At 44.6% G+C, this 23,506-nt stretch overlaps 1 protein-coding gene across 3 annotated transcripts in view; it reads left to right on the top strand.

Moving 5' to 3' along the window:
* PPM1B (protein phosphatase, Mg2+/Mn2+ dependent 1B) overlaps window positions 1-23,506 on the top strand; it is a 187,626-nt gene that overhangs the window by 19,352 nt on the left and 144,768 nt on the right. For 2 of the 3 annotated variants that reach the window (XM_078649681.1, XM_078649680.1), the window contains exon 2: window positions 20,281-21,140. In XM_078649681.1, coding sequence (XP_078505807.1) covers window positions 20,295-21,140 — 846 coding nt within the window. In that variant the 5' untranslated portion in view covers window positions 20,281-20,294. Of the gene's footprint in view, window positions 1-20,280; window positions 21,141-23,506 lie in introns of those variants that run through there. The other variant, XM_078649682.1, reaches the window with a different exon arrangement.

The following is a 23,506-nucleotide window of genomic DNA, read 5'->3' as shown; positions in this document are numbered from 1 at the left end:
ATGCTCAATGATATTCCCACTTGCTCACAACCTACAAACAAAAATCCCTAGCTATTTCAAAAACTCTGGTGCTAAAATTAAATCACTTAATTCCCCTCTCTTAAAGTAAGTAGTACTACTGATGCAGATGGCAGGGGCTGTAGAGAAGCCTAATGCTCAGGGATCACATTCCAGTTGTATACCACATGAACCCCCAATTGTCTGCTCTGCAATTAGTATATCTGAAGCAAAACCAGCTACACTAAGCAAAACCTCAAATCATCCCGGCCCCTCCGTCAAAGGGGATGTCAAAGAGCTAAGAGAAATGATCAGTATGTTAAAATCTGAGATCAAAGAGTTCAAATCCACACTCCAGACACTACACTAAATACACAAATCAAATATTGTCCCCAAGAAAGTCAATGGAAGAAGTAGCCTCATCCATCGATGGTAAACTTTTGGAGTTGAAGAAGGTGGCGGAGCTAGAAAAAAACACGCCAACAGGACATAGGGCAAAGACTAATGCACGCATAACACCACCCCTTGTTGGGCAAAGTACAGCAGCTATTGTAAGTCTAGGATCTCCTGCTAGCAGTTACGCAATCGCTCATTAAGTCACTAAATATTCCACAGGCGATGTACCCAATATCGGAAAGGCCCACCCCCACTCGTGGTCCTGCACAACACTCTCAGATCTCAACAATCTAGGATACCACCACAAGATACCCCTTCTGCAGCCTAGCAGCAGGACATAATTGAGGAGGGCAGATACAGGTTCAATTCTATCCTCCTGGGAATAGCTTATAACAGGTCGGATGCTCAGTATGTTCGGAAACTTCCTCTCCTGTCCAGAATTCCTGGATTAACAAAGCAGTTCACTGGATAAGAGGTTCTACAGTTCAAGGATTTCTTTAAGCCCGACGTGCATAAAGCTACACGCCATTCAAGGCAACATTTGCTACTTTTAATATTGAAATCAGTCACACTGTCCAATGGGCTTCTGGCGCCAGACGCCTGTACTAACCCACCACCAACTTCAGATATTCAGTTCAAGCCAACTGCCTCCGACCACTTCAGTGCCAAAAGAAGATGATGAAGAATCCTCGCTAGTGTGTGGAAACTGCCTAGACAACCTATCCTTCAGAGTACAACCAGCAATGACCATGTAGACATTCTGGCCACTGAAGGCATTACAACATGTAGTGATCATCCAAGAATTTCCCAAGAAATGCCTCTTAATGAGGCAATTGTAATTAGTATCTATGAAGGTTCCCAGAGAAAAGGTACTCTTACTCCAGATAAAATAATTATAACCTTGTGGAATATAGCTTGGACAAAATTAAACTCTAGGACCCCGAATGTTTATTGACTCTGCATGTATTATTCTGCTTTAGTAAACCTGGTCATTTTAACCAGTTGATTCAACAACATTAAAACTTTCAGGTTTCTATTCTGAGACTGCCACAGAGTACTCCACTCGTCCCAATAAGAATTACCCTCAAACTGAAACCTGTAGAAGCCCAGATTAAAATAAAGCGCATCCTTTTTTGGCTCCGGCAGTGGTCATCAGAAGAGTTCTAAAGCTATAGCATTAGTCTCCAGGATATACCAAATTGTTGAGGTGCGTCTAGATTACCATGGTTAAACTATTTTAAAACATGTTTGAGGGATCTAGGTTTTAGGAACCTGTGGACTAACACTAGAGCCATTTCCCTGTCTTCAAGCAAGCTAGTCCAGCACTGCTTTTGGGCATCTGAATTGGGAAACTGCTCCAATCTGCATGGCCCATTGACCTATTAATTCTTGGCAACCAAACCTGACCCAAAATTCCAAGTCTTTTTGGATTAAATTAATCCCCCATTTTCTGTGTCACTTTTCTTAAAGTTCAGACAAAGGACACGCAACTGGCACCTGGAGAGAGCCTGGAGAGAGCCTCCACATAATCCAGAACAATGTCTTGTCTGCAATGATGCTATTTAAACCGAGAACGCCTTCTGTTCTTTTGCACAGCATAGATGATGCAAAGGAAACACTGGAATCTCCCTCCTCTGTAGATCTTTGGGAGTCCACCATTACAGAATTGCTCTAATGATATGCACATATAACCATGGAATTCATATAGTCGTACCTTGAATCAGTCTGGTAATTAAGGAAAAGGGCAGTTGAACAGGCCCGACAGAGACCTAACTTAGATTTGACAGGATGGTGATCAGAATGTAATGGTTGATTATTTTTGCGATTGTGTTCTTTAAAGTCAGTTAGCATCATAGTGGAAGTTTAATTTGCGAGTATATTGTCTTATATTCATTCTCTTTACTGGTGATTAGGTCTCTACTAAAGATCAATTAGGATTTACATTTTTAACAACCGATATACTTTTATCCTACAATTTTTTTTTGTTTTCAATCGAAGCCTGAGCATTTTTGTTTTATTGTAAAATTGCTGCATAAGGCATGTTCATCTAGTGGTTTTATATATGTGCACTTTTAATTAACTGTCTATGGATTGTATATGGCATGACAAATTGTGACATTGACAGTATTCTGTTTTCATGTAGCCGCTTTTTGGGTCCCTCATGACCCTTTCCCATTTTAGTTTATCCTTGGATTAAAGGGTTTAAAAAAGCATGTTTACTAGATGAGTCACGTTCTTAAAGACGAAATATGTGAATCTTGAACTCATGTTTTGTCGAAATACCACCTCTGAGATGAAGTTATAATTCCGGGAGAGGTCAGCATAACAGTGGAATGATTGACAATGCACATTCAGTCGTTCAAATTTCAGGTAGTGTTCATAGTCATTCTCTAAGGTGAGAGGTATTGTAACTGTAAGGTGGGATCACAGGATACATAGTCCCACATCACTTAATATCAGCCAGAAATATCCTGTACCCTCATTACTGGAAGAAAATCCAGGTTTTCTCTCACTAGCCTCCAAGGTGGTGCTCAAAATGGGTTATTTTGTGACCGCACACACCTTGTTTGTTTCATGATTCATTATGGGATCTCATCCTAATCATTATAAACCTGGATGGGCTCAATCGTATTTTTGATACTTTCACTGATGGCGGGGTCTTGCTATTGTGAGATTATACCCAAGAGAGCACCTTGGTTTCGGTTTAATGTTGGGTGCCTCTGATGGGTTTAAAACACGAGTTGATGTGGGTGTTTCAAAGGGAATGTGTAGTCCTCACACCCTATTATGCATGTTTCAGTTCACTTCAGATGGGCACTCCGGGTGCGAGGCGTTCATCAGAACAGTTAGTCATAGGTACTAAAAATGCACATGACCAGTGGCAGAGACTATTCAAACATTGTTTTTTTCTCTCTCAATGTTTTAAACTGTTGTCAATGCAGTTGTGACGGCAGTTGTTACTGTTTTCCCTGCAGTGTGGTTTTGTTTGTGGTCAGAGCTGTTCTGTACCTTGCTGGCAACTGTAGTTGCTGCTGTTTTGGTCATTGTGGCAGCTGGGGTCCCCTGTTGCTAATGAGATCCCACTCGGGTTAAAGCTATTGCTTCTGTTATGGTAGATGTTGCTGCTGCAGTCCCTTTTTAGGTTTCGACTGCAAAAAGCTGCGCAAGCAGCTTTTGCGCAGGAGAAATCTTATGAGAACTGTAGTGTGGCTTTGGGTTGGCCCTCGTCATTCATTGGCTGGCTCCATAAATGGAGCCTAGCCATTGGACGAGGGGCCTGTCCGTCAATGCCGGACCAGATTCGGAGGCGTTCCCGAGATTCTTTGGCTTTTGCCGACGTCACGCGACGTCAGCCGGGAACGCCCCCGAATCTGGTCCGGCATTGCCGGCACCTGATTTTCGAGTATTTTATCCGCTGGCAGGTGCCCACCCTGCCAGGGACCTTGCCGCTGTTGTGGTACCCCGAGCGAGTGCCCACCTCGCTTAATATTTAGATTTAAGGCCGGTGCCCACCCGGCATTGCTCCGTGTATTCACCGCCGCGGCCCCGAGTGAGAGGAGGAAGCAGCGCCCGCCTTCAAGCCCGGGCCGCGCTGGGATTGGCCCAGCCGGTCGAGCCCCCTTCCGCGTCATCGCAGGAGGAGGAGGAGAGAGCCGGAAGGAGGAAGCAGCCTGCATCGACCGTCCCGAGGCTCCCGAGCACAGGAGGAGCCCCGGGGAAAGAGAACGTCCCTCTGCGGCCCCGGAGAGTCCCGAGGAGCGGGAGCTCTCCTCCAGCAGCCGCCGGACCCGGTGAGTGCCTGCAAGGGGAGAGGGGCGTCGGGACACATTGTCGGTGTCGGGGAGAGAGCGAGCAGCGAGAAGGCGGCAGGTGAGCAGACACCTAAGCCTGGATGCAGGCAGCAGGCACGAGGCTCTGGCTGATGAGAGGGGCGGAGAGCGGCAGCGGGAAGCCTGTCTCCATGGGACCGTGATCCCCCCGGCATAACAAAACACGGTGAGAGGATGGGGCAGCGCCGGGGAGGGTGATTGTGGCTCACCAGTCCCCGCCACCCGCCAGTGAACCCTGGCGCTGTCATGGGTGATGGAACCAGCTGCCGGGGGTCTGAGCTCTGAGCCACGACAGATCCTATCTGGGTCTGCGCCCGAGGCTGCAGGCGCCTCCTAGAGTCTGTGTGCCATCGGGGCAGGTGCAGAACATTGGCGCCTCCTGGCAGTGGATACATGATGGGGGTATTCTCTGGGCACCGTCGGGGGGTAACAGAAGCAGCAAGTAGGACAGATTGACACTCGATGGCGTGTGTGCCCATCACAGTCCAGAGGCAGACACCCATTCTTCACTGTGTACAGCCTCTAAATCCACCCCCCCCCCCCATAGCTTCCATGCACCCCTCTGCACACGCCACCCTGCTGCTCCTCAGCACTGCTCACCACCTCACAGTCCTGCGTGCACCATGCTGCATCGCTGCACGCCCCCTCTTCCGCACACCTACCCTGAGCCCCTGTCTTTTGGTGCTACCCAGCACTGCGCAGCTCCATTCGTCAACTGAGACCCCCGCATATCCGCAGAAACCCCCTCAACAAACCCTTCTCTCGTACCTGAGCCTCGCACACGCGCACCCCCCCCCCCCCCATCATTTTCTCAACCCACACACTCTCACCCTGACAGGCTCCTCAGCCCTCACATCGCACCCTGCCTGGTCCCTCTTCGTCTGTATCCAAAACCCTGCACCCCTCGCGCATGCACGCAGGTGAGGAATGGGTCAGCCTGTCTGTACTGTAATGACACCCAGGAACAAAGCCCTGGCAGGGAGCGGTGGAGGAAGGGGGGCAGGGGTGAATGGAGGTAGGGGGGGGGGAGTAAAGAAACGCGGCACCTGCTGTTTATTTAAATCAGTCCTGGAGATTATGGTCGGCAAGGCATCACTGCATTGCTGCACTGGGGGCGTGGAGAGGTTTTGAACAACGGCGGTCGCCTGGCATCTTCGAACTTCTTTCTAACGTCATGAATTGTTTAAAGCTAGCTTTTGGTTTCAGGCTGCATTTTTTATTACCCAGCACAATGTCTCTTCTCTGTTTCGCTGTTCACCCGCGCTCCTGCCCCAGATATGTCCCACACGCCTTACACTGCTGCGGGGACCGGGAGCCGCCGTGTGATTAATAACTGTGATGAATTGTGTTTCTCTGGGCGCGCGTGCTCTTCAATGTGTGAGGACGGGAGGGGCTGCGGGTCTCTGGTGGCTCTTATGTCCCCGCTGCTTCTGTGTTATTGTGGGGGATTATGATAGCTGTAATAGGCTGTACTTTGGAAATTGAAAAAATGCGCACATTTCAAGTGAGCAAATCGAGTAATTCTCTGCATTGCTCTGAATGCGCCTCGTCAGTGGTCAGGGCTAGTAAGCGCTATATACATGCAATTACAATACAATACAATACAATACAATGAGAATGATTTTTAAGGCAGTGCAGCGACGCGCATGGGTCGGTTATTTTTCCGTTTTTGAGTTTGTGTATAAGCCGGGTCGGGTTTGTTTTGCTCCTGCCTCTGTCTGCCCCCACGCGTTGTCCCTGCTCAGAGCTCAGTCCTCTGCGCGCTCACTCTGCACGCAGAGGGATGGATGGATGGCCAGGAGAAGGTAGGCACGTCCCAGACGGATTATTAGTATTCACGGCTCCCGTCGCGGCAGTCCCGCGAGATCTGCAAGTAGGCCGCGATTTCAGCTTGTGGCTGGAGTGGATGAAAGAGGATGGGTGTTATTATGAGCCATCCCTGCCTCCGCTTCCACAGCAGAACTCGCTCACCCCGAGAGTGAATTAGAAGGAAAGAGAAAAACAAGCATTTACAATGCAACGGTTTCGCCTTTGGAAAAGTTAGAGCGATTGGCAATGTAAAGGACAATGCCATTTATTTATCTGTTTTCAAAACCAACACAAATACAAATGTTGTCATTTACAATGCCAATAGCTCAAACTTTTCCAAAGGCGAAACCGTTGCATTGTAAATGCTTGTTATCTGTTTCTGCTGTGGACCCTGATGTGGGCATTGCTGTTGTCCCTGTTGTGATGGAAGCATTGTTTATTATACTTCTCCCTGTTGATGTTCGTGATTTTGGAAGCTTTAGTCACTGCTGTGCTTTTAGTTGTTCTTATAGTTTTTAGAAACTATTATTGTCTGAAACTATTATTGTCTATAATCACAGCTGTTGTGTGTACATCCAATGTACCTGTTGCCCCAGCCTTGTTAGCAGCTGCTGCAGGGGTTGTCCCTGCCACGATGGCAGCTAGGGTTGTTGCTGACAATCCGTGCTGTTATGACTGATGTGGTGTAAACCGTGATCTGTGTTGTGGTTACAGCTTGGTTACTATTTCAAATATGCTTTATTCGATAAAACAATTGTCATAAAAGCATACTACATATATGAAAAATCACATTTTAAAATCTTGTAAAACAAGCAAATTCATCCTGTATATACAAGTTTTTGTACAATTTTACAAAAGTAGACATACAATTAAGACCATAAGTGAAAACTATAAAATCGGGTCGAGCAGCAATGTCAAATCGATAGGTTACTGAGGTAGTGAAGATCGGAGCTTGTGTCTTATTATCCAAGCATAGCCCAGGTACTTGGCCACTCCACACACCAGAGTTAGAGAGGCAGTGTCGGTTTTTAAAATACGAAGTGCGACACGATAATTTGTGCAACCAAGTTCTTTGCATACTGGTTTGAACCATTTGGCCCTTGCCGTCCTGTACGCAGGACACGCAAAAAGAAAATGAGCGATGGACTCTTTGGGTGCAGCACAGCCTGGGCAGGATTCAGGTGATGTATTGGATCTATTCCATGCTGCGGTCATGCTGTTGAGTGGGAGTATCCCTAGTCTCAACTTCATAAACAGAGTTCTGTCCCTAGGGATTTGTATAAAATCTAGATAGGGTTCTAATCTTTGAGTGGATTTATGCTCTAAGAACTCCTCAGTAAGTTTCCCAAGTTTGGGGTTGCATATCTCTCTATTCTGTACCCATTTCCAATAGGCGTTTTTGAGCTCCTGCTTGGTCGGTGGAATCTGGCTAGCCCAAGCCTCCCCAAACCCAATGTCAGAAGGAGCTGCCTAAGGTTAGTCAACCATCGAACCCTATTCCCTGTATCAGCTAGTATCACTTTGCTGAGTGCTGCTGCATAGTTGGCGAGCCCTGGGACCCTTCTGGTGCGTGCCCAGAAAAGTAATGGACGAAGACATGCAATGTCCTGGATAGAACGCCTTCCCATATCATAATATAGGGGTTTTAGCGGAGTAGATATCGGAAGGGAAACAAGATCTCTAAAAAATTTGTTCTCAGATTTGACAAGTTCACCCACATTTTCAAAGCCCCATAATTCCGCCCCATAAAGGGCCGAAGACAACGCTTTACCCTCTTAGACCGCGAGTGCAGGGGCACTGGTCTACTCGAGGAAAGATGTTGCTCTCGTGCTATGGCCCCCGAAACCCATTTGTGACTGAGGAGCATTTTGGCTAGGTGGGAACTCCATCTCATACCATTGGAGACCCGAATTCCCAGATAGTCGAAAGACTCAACAGTGTCTAGTATGGTATCGTTTGGGTATTATTATTCCTAAAGCGTGTGGATGGATTGATTGCCATGAGCTTTGTTTTGTTCGGGTTTATTATCAACCCGCGGGATGCACAGAAGGAACTAAACCTATTTAAAAGTTTTTGGAGGCCGCCTGGTGTTTTCGAAATCAGAAGTGTCATCGGCGAAGAGGAGCGTTGGTGTTTTTTCCCCTGCCAAAATAGGGGCATCTGCCGGGTCCTCCCTAAGGTGGCTTACCACTATATAAAGAGAACTGGGTGGGGGCCAACACGCACCCTTAGCGCACGCCCCTGTTCACTTAGACCCTCTCTGTCAGCTGGCCCTGGGAACCCCATCTGACTGGCATAGTTATCCTTATGCAGACGTTTGACAAAATCAAGGATCTGGGGAGAAATACCCTTTTCTTGTAGCACCAGCTAGAGCTTGTCCCGTGGCACTAAATCGAAAGCGTTTTTTTAAATCGATAAAGGCCAGGTACAAACTGCCCTTCCCAATTGTCACAACTTTCCAATTGATCAAAAAAAATCTAAAGATCTGGTCCATTGTGCCAACTTTTTGCCTAAAACATGCTTGGTAGTGGGAGAGAACTTTTTCAACCTCAATCCAGGACCTTATCCTTGTGAGGAGCACCTTACCCACCACCTTCTGGATCACATCAATTTTAAACTGATCGGCCTGTAGTTGGCAGGGTCCTCCCTATCTCCTTTTTAGGTCTCGCTGGCGTTGCAGCGCGAAGCGCTGCCGCCAACGAGACTTATAGTCGCCTTGCTCTCTCCCAAGGGAGACAGAGCTGTGCACGAGCCGACTCAGGTCTGTGAACGCCAACGTGCACGCTCACAGCGTCACGCTCCTGCCCTCCGGCGTCTTTTCCGCGGCGCGCTCCAGGCCGACTTGCGGTGTGCGTGCTCCAGCGTTTCTGTGTCCGGATGTAGACGGCATGTGGTAAGTGAGGGCCGGGGGGATTAGTTTGCTTTATTATTGCCTTCCGTACATTGCAGTTTGATTTCATTTGGCCGTCCTGGTGCTTTTAATTTTTTTCTATAGTTGCATTCCGCCTGTCGTTTGTTTTCATTTGGATGTCCTGCAGCTTTTCATTTGCTTTCATTAGCGTTATCTTTCATTGGCTCTGTATGGGGAAAAGTGGGTGCAATAGGACAGTTCAGTTGGTGGTTTCACTGTGCAAGCATGACTTCCAGGGCAACTCATACACCCCTCCTGACTGCCGGCATCCCTGTGCACACCAGAGACCACCTCACTCGCAGCCACGCCCACAAGCCGCCTCCGCATCTCACACTCTCCCTTGTTTTACTTTCACTGACCTGCTGTGCTCTGAGCTCCGTTATATTTCTTTAGCCCTAGTCACCATGCAAGAATGTCTCACTGGGAAGCCTGTACACCCCCCTGTCCTGACTGCCTGGCTGCTGGCATCCCTTTGCGCACCACACACTACCTCACTGGCAACCTCGCAGCCACGCCGACAAATCCCCTCTGCACCTCAACCTCTCCCTAGTTTTTTCTTTCACTGGCTTGCTCCGCTTTGGTATATTAATCTTGCCCTAGTCACTGTGTGAGGGTGACTCCCATGGAAGCCCGTACAATCCCCCTGTCTTGGCTGCCGGCATTCCTGTGTGCAACAGACATCACCTCACTGGCAACCTTGCAGCCATGCAGACAATCCCCCTATGCACCTCACACTCTCCCTAGTTTTTACTTTCACTGGCTTGCTCCACTCCGAGCTCCATTATATCATTATTGGCCCAGTGCAGCACCGTTTCCTCTACAGCCACGCAGGGCTCTAGTTTTATTCATAATGTTCTTAATGGTTAAACAGGCAGCATCTGTGCCACCTCAATCACAACAGCACCAATAAATATTATTAGCAGGTCCTCTCATTTATCCTTATGGAGGCGGAAGGTGATCAAGTGTCTTACACGTATTTGTTCGACTGCTTAAAAACAGATGTTTCATCCAAACCGCAAAAAGAGAAAAGTTTGTAGTACACAACCACCAAAAGATCTATTGTGCATACATGCATTCCTAATACATGCATTCCTAATACATGCATCTTCATCACCCTGGCAGCTTTCAAAGCTTGCAATCTATCTGTATTTTAACTACCACTGACGTTTAACAGAACATCTGCCATGAGCCCGTTGTCTCTCCTGTGGAAAACAAGTAACTGAATTTGGTTATTTGGTAGCTACAAAATGTATTTGCCTGAGCACTCCTCAGGAGTTCCAATATGGCGTTTCCTAAAACCGCCAAACCTGCAGCCCCGGAAGATAAATAGGGGTTGGAGCAGGCTGCTGGTGCAGTTGTTGCAAAGAGTTTGGTTCAGGAGCCCTCAGCAAAACAGTGACCCTCATTCCTCAGCAGAGAGGAGGGTACACACAGTTTTGTGCTTTGGAATGACATTGTGGGCACTACAGACAAATGCAAATCTAGAGCCTGAGGACCGACAGTCAGCTCAAGTGCACTGTAATTTATCAGCATGTGACTGTTATTGTGTTGCGTTTGCTCTGTCTTAGGTGCTAGCTGTGCCTTTGGTTGTCTGCAGGAAGGTTGCCCGGCTAATAGTAGTGAGCATTGCTGCTGTCGGGAAGGGATCAGTTGTGGTTGCAGTTCCAGTGTATGTATACTCTGGCTGCTATCTGAACACTGTGTCCGCATAATCTGAGTGCAATACTGTGTTGTTGTGATGCCCTGTAGTGCTAAGTGTGCACACTAACTGCAGTGCTAGCTTTGTTTGAGCTGTAGAGTTTCGTAGCACACGCACATGCAGACCACAGCTTTTATAATAAACAGAACATTTATTTAACATCTATTCATAAAACTTCTGAAAATAAGATCACCCTTGTTCTCTACATGCTGGTTCTCCTCCTTATCTGTCCCACCACTATCTCTACCTCATTTCATTACCTTGTTAGGTCTCGCGACCTGTCAATGCGCATGCGCATTGAGCGGAGTGAGACTATAAGGGCTTAAACAGACTTTAACTAACTGGTGATTTGATCCTGTGCCCGTGCGCTTTTAGGTCAATGCGCAAGCGCATTGACCTAAAATGCGCGTGCACAGCATCAAATCGCCAGCCATCTGTTCCCCAGCAGCTCTTCCCGCTCCGCCCCACAAGCTTCCCCCAGTGTGCGCTCTGCCTGAGCCGCACTCCTCCCACACCTTTGAAGTCCCTGCTGCTTCACATTATTCTCTCTCCCTCATCGCCGCTCTCCCCGCTCCGCCCCCTGCTGCGGCCGTGTCGCATTTCTCCTCCCCCCTCCCCACAGCAATGCCCTTCGTCTTGTTTTTCACTGTCTCTCGCTTTTCTCGCTCTCTGCCTCCTATTTCTCTTCTTTTCTGTCATCGTCATCTTTCTTTCTATCTCCATTTCCTCCTTTCTCTCATTGTTTTCTTTCTAGTTTCCAGCGTCTCCTTTTGGTCTCATTGTCCTCTCCCTCCCTTCTCTGACTCCCTTCTCAACCTCTTTCCTCTCCCCCTTCATTTCTTTCAATCTCCGTATCTCTCTCCTCCTCACCTCCATCTCCTCTCTGTTTTAGTCATCCTCCCTCTCTTACACATACAAGCTTGTTTTACTTTGGTCAGTCACGAGCAGCCGTGGCTCGGCTTCCCTTTTCTCCTCCCTCCCAGGGCTATTTCGGTTACATCAACAGCTCTGCCCGCACCTTTCCGGCTGAGTATGCCCGCTGCTCTTTGTAGTAATTCAGACTACACAGGAAGTAGGTCCAAGTGGATTTATTCATATGAAGAACAGCTTAACAACCACAGGTAGCAGGAGAAGTCCTCACAGCATCAGCAATACAGTAACAGTAATAATATCAAGGGAAAACATTCTAAGTTACACAGAGTATTCCAAATGACATAGAAAGATTCCATATGACATCAAGTCATGGAATACCACACACCTCCCCCCCCTTTAAAAAAATTACAAAAATAAATAAATAAAATAAAAAAAATGCATAAATAACAAAACCCCAAAAACAACAAATAAAAACAAAACAAAACCCCAAAGAACAATAATACTACAATAAGTTAAATTCTAATGTAATCTTTATACTTCGAAGGAGCACATTTCACGCGCTCACTGCGTCTCAAGGGAATTTCTTCATTCTCTATATTTGATTGATTATCAATTTCAACACACGGATCAGGTCGAACATCAGAATTAATCACATCATCAGAATTACTTACAACCTCATTCTCTAAATTATCATAAGCCTCATGCGTACCAGAAAAACCTCCTGAATTATGGTATGTCATTAATTTTCCCGGAACGGTAGTTTTCTGAGTGGAAGAAGCAACAAAAGGAGCAACAGAAGACTTGCATAAGGAGACTCTTCTCAAATTCCATATTTTACCTCCTTCCACTCTGATAGCTTTGCTAAAGATTTCAGTGACCTTGACCGGATCAGACCATCTGGAAACCCTCTTGTGAAATAATCCACCTATTTTTACACGAACTAGATCACCAATCTTTACACTGCAAGTATTATACTTCTTTTTGGCCGAATGTTGAATCATTTTCTCCTGGTACTTCCCAATTTTATCCTTTAACTCTTTAAAATCTACTTCATAAGGAGAATTACTTTTTAATTTGGGTCTATACGCTAAAGGAACATTCCTTACCCTGTGCCTGACCGGAACCGCATTATCATTTAGAATAATTTTGTGCTTGAAATCAACATATTTCCCCAACTTGTCATTGAAAATCTCAGGAAACTTTTCTAACGCATTCTTAGTGAAACTAACATCGTTAGATGCATCTAAGGTTAAGTTTATCAATGAATTGGTAATAGACTTTTTAAGTCGGGGTTCATCAACATAAACTGGTGGATTGGCATTGGGATCTAATTTGATTCCTAAGTCATGTTGGTGAGGCCAACCAAGAATTGACACACCCTTGGTAGCTACATAAACTTTTGCTCTGATGTCCCAGTTCTTAAAAGATAACTTGGCCCAAAAAAAACCCTCTAGAGCAATCTTTTGTCCCGTGTACCCACCAGGATATATGTCTGGACTCAATAATTCCCTCTGATGCCACAATTGTTCGAAAATATTCTTACCAATAATGGTGTACCACGCACAAGAGTCAACAAAAATCTCAATAGGTTTGTCATCCACAAAAATTGTACAAGAAGGAAAACTCTTTTGAAAACTCTCATCAACAGAAAGAATGCAATTCAAGCTATTAAGAACTTCTTCTTCTTCAGGTGAAATGTAATTAATTTTTTGACCAGACTTACACACATTACCAAAATGCCCTTTTTTCTTGCATTTGATGCACACTTTGTCCCAAGCAGGACAACCCTTGTAATTGCCAACATGGTTGGAACTACCACATCTATAGCATAATATCATACCTCTATCCCAACGTCGCCAGTAATTATGTAGTAATTCAGACTACACAGGAAGTAGGTCCAAGTGGATTTATTCATATGAAGAACAGCTTAACAACCACAGGTAGCAGGAGAAGTCCTCACAGCATCAGCAATACAGTAACAGTAATAATATCAAGGGAAAACATTCTAAGTTACACAGAGTATTCCAAATGACATAGAAAGATTCCATATGACATCAAGTCATGGAATACCACACTCTTCAACATGAAAGGCAGACCTCCACGAAGGCGACCCCAGACTGCCCTTAGAGGGGCCTATGCAGTTTAAACAACCACACGCCTCCTAAATGATTACACTGCAGCTTGTTCATTCTTGCCACTAGAGACAGAGTTTAATGAAGGCATCTAAAAATAAAAAATCCACATTTTGTAAAGCGCACAATCACCCGTAAGGGTCTCTAGGCGCTGGGGGCCGTCGGGAAGATTAAGCGAGCTATTGCCCAGAGTCACATGGTGCTGGGCTAACCTGCCGCCGGAGCCGGGGATCGAACCGTGGTCCCCAGATTCCAGCGTCAGTCGCCCTGGCCGCGGCGCCACACCTCTTCCCTCTTCTGTGACGTCATCTAGTGAATGACGTCACAGCTAGGCTTAAAACGTACAAGACTCCACCGAGGAATGGACATGATTTGCTCATGATTTTTGAGGGTGGCTCCTAGATTGGGTTAAAAGGCTGTTTTTTTTTTTGGTGTTTTCACTGACAGACACATTAAAGGCGCAATCTAAGTGAGTACTTCCACAGCTGGGCTGAACTATACGGTGTCCTCGAGAAGAGATTAAATGGTGTGTAAAAGTTATGTAGTGAATTAATCTGTCCTAGAAGAGAGGCTTTGTAACGAGCCTATGTCACCAAAGCGTTCCCGGCTAGTCCCTCTCCGAGACCCCCAAAAGTCCCCCATTTCATCTTATGAAGTGTGCAGATGCCCCGCCACTCAGACTTTCTGCACAATCTCACGCCCCAGCTGCAGAGCGGGTCCGCTGCGCTTTTCTTTCCAGATCTGTTATTATATTTCCGCTTTAGTTCGCCAGCAGCAAAGCAGATGTTGAATATTTACTGTCTGTACCAATGTCACTGTGTCACTGGCACTTCTCAGGAGCAAGCAGGTCCTCTAAATAGTGAGTACCTGCACTGCTATAGTTCAGTTTCAAGCACTGGGTGGGTGAATAAAAGAATTAAAAAATCATCCAACCTAGAAGACACGTTCAAAAGAATGAATGAATGAATGAATGTCTTTCGATATGTTTATCCTGCAGGTATCCTTTAATGAACACCTTTGAAAGCATTAGCAAACAGCTTTAATAAGATAGGATATTTAGCTACGAGGAGCTCCCTGCTGGTGGTCTTCACCTCATTGGTCATTGCTTAGGATTCGTTGGTCTTTCCATAAACAAGCATTAAAAATGCAATAGGTTTCGCCTTTCATTAAGTTAACGCCATTTGCTTTGCTATACAATACCATTAGCAAAACAAATGGCTTTAACTTAATCAAAGGCGAGACCTATTGCATTTTCAATGCTTGTTTATAAATTGGGACGACCTCAGCTCCTCTCCATGAGTCGGGGATTGCAGCCCCCCTGGTGATTGCATTCATTAAAGATAGAATAATCTGAGCCCAGGGCTTCGGATTGTGCAAAAGATCACCAGGGAGGCCGTCAGGGCCCGCAGCTTTTCCAGTAGAGATGCTATTTATTGCTAATTGCACCTCATGGATATCGAAACCATCTAATGGAGAAAGGGATAGGGGAAAAGTGATGTCAGCCCCCATGTGGACTGTGGGGAAACCTTCATTGCCAGAGTATAGTTTAGTGAAATGTGCTTGCCGTATCTGCCCAGTAATGTGATTCGGAATAGGATCTGATCCTTTCCTCTCTCTTTCCTCTTGCTTCAGCAAGTGTCTTGTTATATGCTTTCCTTGCTGATCAAATCACCGCAGGGACTGTCTTTTTGAGCGCTTCCGTCAGAGCCTGCCTCTTCGCCCTGCACATTGGTGTATACCAAACATTTGAGGTCTGCGCCAGACCTCTATTTGGACCTTGTTTCCCTTCGACAATAAAAAAGGATCCTATCCTATCTGTTGTTTCTAAGTAGATTGCAGGGAATTGCGGTAAGCTCTCTGCCTCTCTAGGCAGCCCTTCAAGCTCCACGATCTTTTGACCCAGGATTTCACTAATGCTTGAGATTTTAGATTCATGCTGTGACACTCTGAGCCACTTGAGCCATCTATTGCAATGTGAGGGGATTACTTCTCTTGTGGACATTAAAGAAGTTATGGGTGCGTCTGAGATAGAGGATGACCAGACATTGTTCATTTGGAGACAGAGCGGGTTGTGGTCGCTTACTGCGGTTGGCTTAACAACCATATCCAGAAAGTCCCTGCATAGACTAACATCAATTAAAATGTAGTCAATGTGGGACGGGGAACTTATCCTATTAAAGGTGTTGGAGCCCATGAGTTCAGATCTTGCCCTCCCATTTGCGGCTCTAAGGTTGAATTCCTGGGTGAGCTCATTGATTTGGACTGCCATCTGTGACGATTTTTTAATTGGGGCTAGATTAAGAGACGGGATGCCCCATTTACTATCCTCCTCTGCAGTTCCCAAAAGGTCATCTGCACTTAAGGGTTCGTATGTGCAGTTCAGGTCACCAGCTACTATAATGTTGGAGCTCGGTAGAGTATTGGTCAGCTCTTGCTCCAATGCAGATATGGTCGAGGATGTTTGACCTCCCACGGTTCCCCTAGCATATACATTGAAAAGCTCTAAAATGTGTCCATTTGATGGCCCTCTAATAGTCAGATGGAGAATGTCTGTCTGGAGACAGACAAGTGTGTGATGTAACTAACCAATTCAATGAAATACTAATCCAAATTATTAAGCCCCCAGAAGGGCGGCCCTTACCAATGCTAGTGGCTTGCACAAAGTAGGAGGTGTAGCCAGATTTATATATGGGAACTAGGCTCCAAGTCTCCTGTAATAAACAAACATCAAAGCTCTCAACAAACTCGTTCCAGTCAGGCAGCGATACATTCTTCTGGAGCCCCGCTATGTTCCAAGAAAGAAGTTTAAGCGCATTTATATTTGGCATAGAGACTGGAGCTTCGCTACATGGAGTACAGCCCTGAGAGCATGGCTGGATGTCAGACAATGCCTCTCCTGTGCTTCTTACCATAGGAGTGGAATTCAAACTTGGAATAGTTATCCTTTTGCTAGCTACATTAAATTAAATGGCATTGGTCTGATTTAAGCCCCTATTTAGTCAATCGACCACGTTCAGACCAGACTCACCTCCTAACGTCCCTAGATCTTCCTGACCTTTTGGCCTGGGTGGTGACTGGAGGGAAAGCGTCTTATTTGGATGGCAGAGGGCTCTGGGGCGGAAGTGTGGAACTCTTAAGGCCAGCAAATTCTCAGCTAAATTGACATCTGTCAGGGTCAGCTCTATGGAATCCAAATGAGAATTGTACGATGTGAGCCTCCTTGCTCTGACAATGTCATCCCGGATTATAGACCTACAACCCTGCACATGGCGTATCCAATGTACCGCTTTATTTCGCAGGGACTCGTTGCTCTCAAATCCATGCATAGTAGCACATTTTGGGACTTTGACCATATATACTTTTGGGGGATTATCCCCCGGAGAGGTAGGCAAATGGTTTTTATAGACCCCAGCTTGGATGTTCATGGCGAGAGAAGGATGTTGGTGATGAGAGGTTATGTCGATATTAGAGAAACTGGGAGAGGCCCCTGGTGATTTAATCGCATCAACAAAAGATTTTTTTGTTGTGATTTAAAGTACCGCTCTGAGGGTAGAGGCCTTTCACCACATTCGGCGGCTCAGGGTGACCCCACCACCCCCACCACCACCCGCCCGGGGTAGAGAACTACTCTGCTGCCCGTTTGTGAAAGTTAGATGTACTAAATCAGGACGGTGAATCTGGGAGCGGGTGGCTGGAGGAGGAGGCTCAGCGCTATTGTTTAGCTCCATCACACCAGTCTCCTTAATGACTCCACCTCCCTTTGTAATAAACCAACGATCTGAGTCAAGTCCTTGTTTAAACCTGCACAATTACACTTGTGTGGTGAAACAGTAATAACACTAAACATTGGTTCACATGGTGCGGGAAGTGGACTTTCCTCATCTGGTATTTCCAGGGCAGCAAACCTGTTAGTACAAACAATAGAAGTTATCTGCTTATCTCCATCCTGTCCTCCTAATTCTGCTGGGACACATGGATGGAAAGGGGGAAGCCTCTAGGATCGATTCCTTGAGCTGGTCGAGTATTGGGTCGGACTGGATGGGACCGGATGTATCTTGTAACTTCTTAAATATTGAAGGAATTGCTCTCTTAGTTTTGCTAGATCGCTCCTGTGGATTATTGCTGGGCATGTCTACAACAGCGGTTTTTGCCCCTAAAATCTCTTCACAGTCGCTAACTATCAACTCTATCCTATCTAATACACAATTACTGGCTGTGTGCCTTATTATCTTATCCTTTTTCCCTTTCTTGCCCATAGGAGCCACCTGAGCTGTCACCCCCCTCCCCTCCACCTCCTCCATGTATTTCCTCTTGCCCATAGCGGTAACTATGATTCCTCAATATGAAGTAGAAATAAGCAATGAACATGTAATAGGTCGTTAGTATAAGGATAAAGAGCTAGCCATCACAATACGCACCTCTTTTGGAATAATGAACAATAGGAGAAATAGCAAGGGGGAAAAAGAAAAAAAAATAGATAAAAAGTCCTTAAAATTGGTTACGAACTGGGACAGAGTACCTTAAGTCCTGCAAGCGAAATGTCAGAGGGGTGGCCCTGCCCTGCCTTTTTCGGGCGATGACGGGCAAGGAAGGGCCCACCCTTGGCCCGGCGCACGTTCCGCGGAGCGGATTGCGTGAGCAGCTAAGTATCCGGTGGTGGTGGCGGCTTGGTTACTATTCTTGTGTCTGCTGTTGTCCTATCTTGATTTAAGTGGTTCCAGCTGCTGCTGTTGCTCTTGCTATGCTGTCAACTGTGGTTGCCCTTGACATGGAGGCTGCTGTGCCTGATACTTTAGGAACAACATTTTACTGCATCTGTAGAACCAGCTGTTGTGTAAAATATTACTGGTGGGTGCTTCTGTGATGTGGCAGGTTCTGTAGTGCAGCCGTTGAGGAATTACTTTTTTAATCTCCTTTGCTAGAACAAAAAAAGCAACGCAAATTTAATAGCTGCTCTAATCGACACTCCTTTTTTGCTATTATGTAAGTTCTGGCAGATAATTTAAGCTGACTCTAGTAAGACTTAAAAAGTAGCAGTTTAACATAGCAATTTATTAAAACCATGACTGCAAAGTAAGCGGGGTTTAGAAATTCATTTAAGGGTACATACCTGAAAAGTTAACTGAATTTAAAAAGGATGTACCGTTGTTTTCCTTGTGAGGTACATTGATATTGATTGAATAGAAATAATGTAATGCATGTAAAAGGTGGAGTACAAGCATCCCCATGTGCTTTGGAGGACCACCTTTTCAACCATTGAGGCAAATTATATAAATTTATAACCAGCCTAGATACTATTAATTTTTAAATAATTTATCAAATTGAAATAAGAGGGAAGGATACCATCACTTCTCCACACACACAGCTGCATTTTTAGACTTCTCAATCAATAATTATGTACTGTATTTGTTAAGGCCTTTCTTTGGCTCAATGATCTTGGAATTGAATGTTGGTTTCTGAAGACTTCTATTGGCATTCAGTACCACCCTTACTTGTAGGCCCCACTGCCCATCCGCCTTTTCCTTCCTGCCTCATGTTAAACACAACATACTAACGGTCTGATTAATTTATCTGCACATGGTGTTCCCCTCCCACCCCCGTTCCCCCGAGTCCTGAAGAAGACCTGCCATGATTCCATCTTCAATAATGCACTCCTCTGGGTAGAAATGTCGACGTGCCTGTACAATACCATACTATCTCCACTCAACGTAAAAGGCAGATTAAGCCCTAGACGGACTGGAGATTCATGTGTTTATGGACTGATGTCTACTGAATTGAACATTTTTAGATACCTTTTGTACAGCACTGTATATAGTTGACTCACATACAGCACCTTGTCACTTCTAGTTCACTTAATCGCCTGTTATTCATGCACCGTTTTTCATTACGTTTTTGATGGCTTGTGACATCCATACTATGTTATCACCACACTAACTGAAAAATGGAAAAAGAAAAAAGTGATTAAGCTGTCAATATATTGTCTTTTGATTCATTCATTACAAGTGTGTGCTTCTTTCTTTGAGTTCATTTTTGATGAAGTGTTAAAGCAATTGTTGTACCCGACAGAACCAACATTACTGCATACACTGTTGGTTTTCTGTAGCAGCAATAATCTTTCATTGGAAAGCTTTTTAATGGATTTTTAGACCTAGTTTGTAATTGTAAAATGCAGTTAAGATGAATATTGTCCATTGCTTTAACTGCTTCTTCAAAACGTTCACTTCTTTCTGGTCTCATAGTTGCTTGGCAGAGGAGTCCAGTAGTTCATAATCAGCTTGGTCGAGAGTTGTGTTTTTAATTTATTACTTTCTATGAAAACCTTTACGGGAAGGCTGCCATGCTTGTACTAGATGCTCATCAGCCATCTTGAAATGTTTTTTCCTAAAGCTTAAGAAACCATTATTAGATCGATTTTGTGCATGCTTGCGCACACCATGGCCATCTGGGGAAAATCAGAATAGCAAAGCAAATAGGCTGGCACTGGGTATTAAAGGTGAAACACATTGGCTTTGCCAGTACATGTTAATTGTTTATCGAAAGCTATCAATAGTGCTTAATGTTTGTGGTGTTCACTTTAGTTCTTTGTGTTTTGAAACGTTCATGCTAAACCAGAGTTCTAATTGCTTGTTTCAGATTAAAATTTGAACATGGGGGCATTCCTGGACAAACCAAAAACTGAGAAACACAATGCCCATGGTGCAGGAAATGGTTTGCAGTATGGCCTCAGCAGTATGCAAGGATGGAGAGTGGAAATGGAGGATGCTCACACTGCTGTTGTTGGTATTCCACATGGCCTGAAAGACTGGTCATTTTTTGCAGTATATGATGGTCATGCAGGGTCTCGAGTGGCAAATTATTGCTCCACGCACTTATTAGACCACATCACCGACAATGAAGATTTTAGGGCAGCACAAAAGCCTGGATCTACTCTTGAACCTTCTATTGAGAATGTCAAGAGTGGTATTAGAACTGGATTCCTAAAAATTGATGAGTACATGCGCAATTTTGCAGACCTCAGAAATGGCATGGACAGAAGTGGCTCCACAGCAGTTGCAGTTATGATTTCACCCGATCATATCTACTTCATCAATTGTGGGGATTCAAGGGCTGTTCTTTATAGGAATGGACAAGTCTGCTTTTCAACCCAGGATCATAAACCCTGCAATCCCAGGGAGAAGGAGAGAATCCAGAATGCTGGGGGCAGTGTAATGATACAGCGTGTTAATGGCTCCTTAGCAGTTTCTCGAGCTTTGGGAGACTATGATTACAAGTGTGTTGATGGCAAGGGTCCCACCGAACAGCTTGTCTCTCCAGAACCTGAAGTTTATGAAATATTAAGGGCAGAAGAAGATGAATTTATAATATTGGCTTGTGATGGAATTTGGGATGTAATGAGCAACGAGGAGCTCTGTGAATTTGTCAAGTCCAGACTTGAAGTAAGTGATGACCTGGAGAAAGTGTGCAACTGGGTAGTGGACACCTGTTTACATAAGGTAAGAAACTATTAATATTATTCGTTTGTATGAATTGAAGAGCTTATTGTAAATCTGTCAATTCATCCTTGTAAATATGTATTATTACAGATATAGTTTTTTAGTTTCCTAGGTGATAGTCATCACTGCTAGGATAATGGCTCACATTGCCAGGTTACAAGTTCAGAGAAAAGAATAAAGTTTCATAAAGAAGCGTAAAGAGCACAGATGTGCACATTTGTATGTACTACAACTCCTGTTTTCTTTATTGTGTTGATCTATTAAGGGTATTTGCAGCAATCAAAACCATCAGCCATTCATATATTGGTGTACATTTATCAATCAGATAGATGTGAATACTAGTTGCAGCTTTGTTTTTTGCAAATCCCAACTCAAATATGGATAAACGCACATGAAATGAGTGAAAATAAATATGGATAAATAGACTGAAATAACAAATATCACACATTTAGCACTGGTTTTGGTTCTCTAATAGCCAGTAGTATGATTTATCAATGTTTTTCTTATTCGTATGGACATCGCATTGGCACCCAAATTCCCTGTCTGTCTTACTTTACAAAGTAATTTATTTGAAATAATTATTTGTCAAGAACTGAATGACTGACCATGGATTGCAAGGTAAATATCTAAATTAAAAATCAAAAAATGTACACTAGCATTAATACCTGAACATACATCTGGATATTATTCCTGTGCCAGGAATCTGCTACCTCGCCTGGGACTATGACGCCAACTGCACTTTGTCTCACAAGCCTGTAGTCTCTCCACTATATAGACATCTACCAGAGGACAAGTGCCATGGGAGGAGTCAGTTGTGCTACATGTTTGGTACTTTATAAAACAACCTGATACATTTCAGAGTATTTTGACAGTGGTGAGGATTACACTTTGTAGGATTGTTGTGCCTTACCCGGTTTGTCAAATGTATGTGGCCGGATGGGAGCTGGTTGGGCAATTCATTCTTAGTTGGTATTCTTGGTTCCCCCAGCAGTATTTCTGTCCACCCAAGATCCACTTGACCTCTCTGGGCTTTTAAAAAAACAACAACATTTTTTTAAGTATTTTTGCTCCTTTTAGTTGCTGTATAGCTGAAACTCTGTGGTGCTAAAACATTGTGGTGGTGTAAAATCTGCTGTCCTTTTAGGCTACCCCATTTGTAGAACATCCTTTTCCTTCCATTTCAGCATCAAACCTTTTGTAAAACTGACATTGAAGATATCTCAAAGGAGCAGTTCTTCTCCTTACAGTATAATAAAAATACTTAAGTGGCAGACTGGGGGGTGGTTTGCAGCTTAAAACCGCTATCAGAAGATCATGATTGAAGAACTGAATTGCTAGTATTTGAAGCTTACTTTATTCTCTTTACGTAGGGTAATTCATGCACGCGTGTAAGACGTTCAATGTAGGGAGAAGCGTATTATTCTAAGAGTTTGGGTACAAATTAAGTTTGGATGATATATTCCGCTTCGCCAGCAGATATTTGGCTACTCCGAGTTATGCCTGTAACATGGAGTTTTGGCCACATTCCACCAAGCCCAGCACTGCTCAAACAGTAAGCTGGCAAGCTGCATTTGGTGTCCCCTAGCCTGATTTTTCATTCACTTGGTGAGATTTCTCCAACACAGGCAGTCACAAATGTTTGCGGTCATAAAGCTGCAGCTCAAGTCGAATATCTACTCAAACAGCAGCAAAATCACCTGGAGAAGCTGTGGCACTGAGAAATGAGCTTCTAGTGTTAAATCGCAGCACGGTGTGCCTATTACCGCGCGTTCACAGAATCTCGCTGATATTTTTTTTATTGAGCTCTGTGGAGTAAAATTCAAGGAGTTCCGCCCAGGCCTAGTACAAATCAGCAGAGGTAGGTTTTAAGAAGCATTTGGTTGCTAGTATTGCAAACTGGTAGATTTAGCCTTGTGCCATTACGGCTATTGACATCTCTCCCCATAATTATTGTGTTCCATGGTTACTTTGAGGGGAATCTGCATCATGCCCCTTTGCAAATTTGAATGTAAATCAATTACATGCTTGTGGTGTTGAATTTTTGGATTTTTCATAAAACTGACGGTTGCATATGGTACAAATTTGGGTTGGAGTAGAAGTAGCACATAAGGATTTAATTTATTTATTTGCACTTTATTCAGGAATGTGAAGGTTTTTTCAATATAAATGAAAGCAATCTGATCTGGATAAATTTGTGTGCACAAAACTGACCGGTGGTTTATGGAGCACTTACTATAAAACTGAAATACATAATATCTGTTGGGTCATACGTTTGATTTGTAGTTACAGCTTTTATCAATGATTATCTAGCAGATTGTGTTTTTGTGCTGCGTACAAAGAGAGAAATGAATGTGCAAGTAGAAAGT

This window comes from Lissotriton helveticus, chromosome 6, assembly GCF_964261635.1.
Source record: "Lissotriton helveticus chromosome 6, aLisHel1.1, whole genome shotgun sequence".
Taxonomy (NCBI): domain Eukaryota; kingdom Metazoa; phylum Chordata; class Amphibia; order Caudata; family Salamandridae; genus Lissotriton; species Lissotriton helveticus.
The sequence above is the reverse complement of the archived record's forward strand: the minus strand, read 5'-3'. Positions and strand labels throughout refer to the sequence as shown.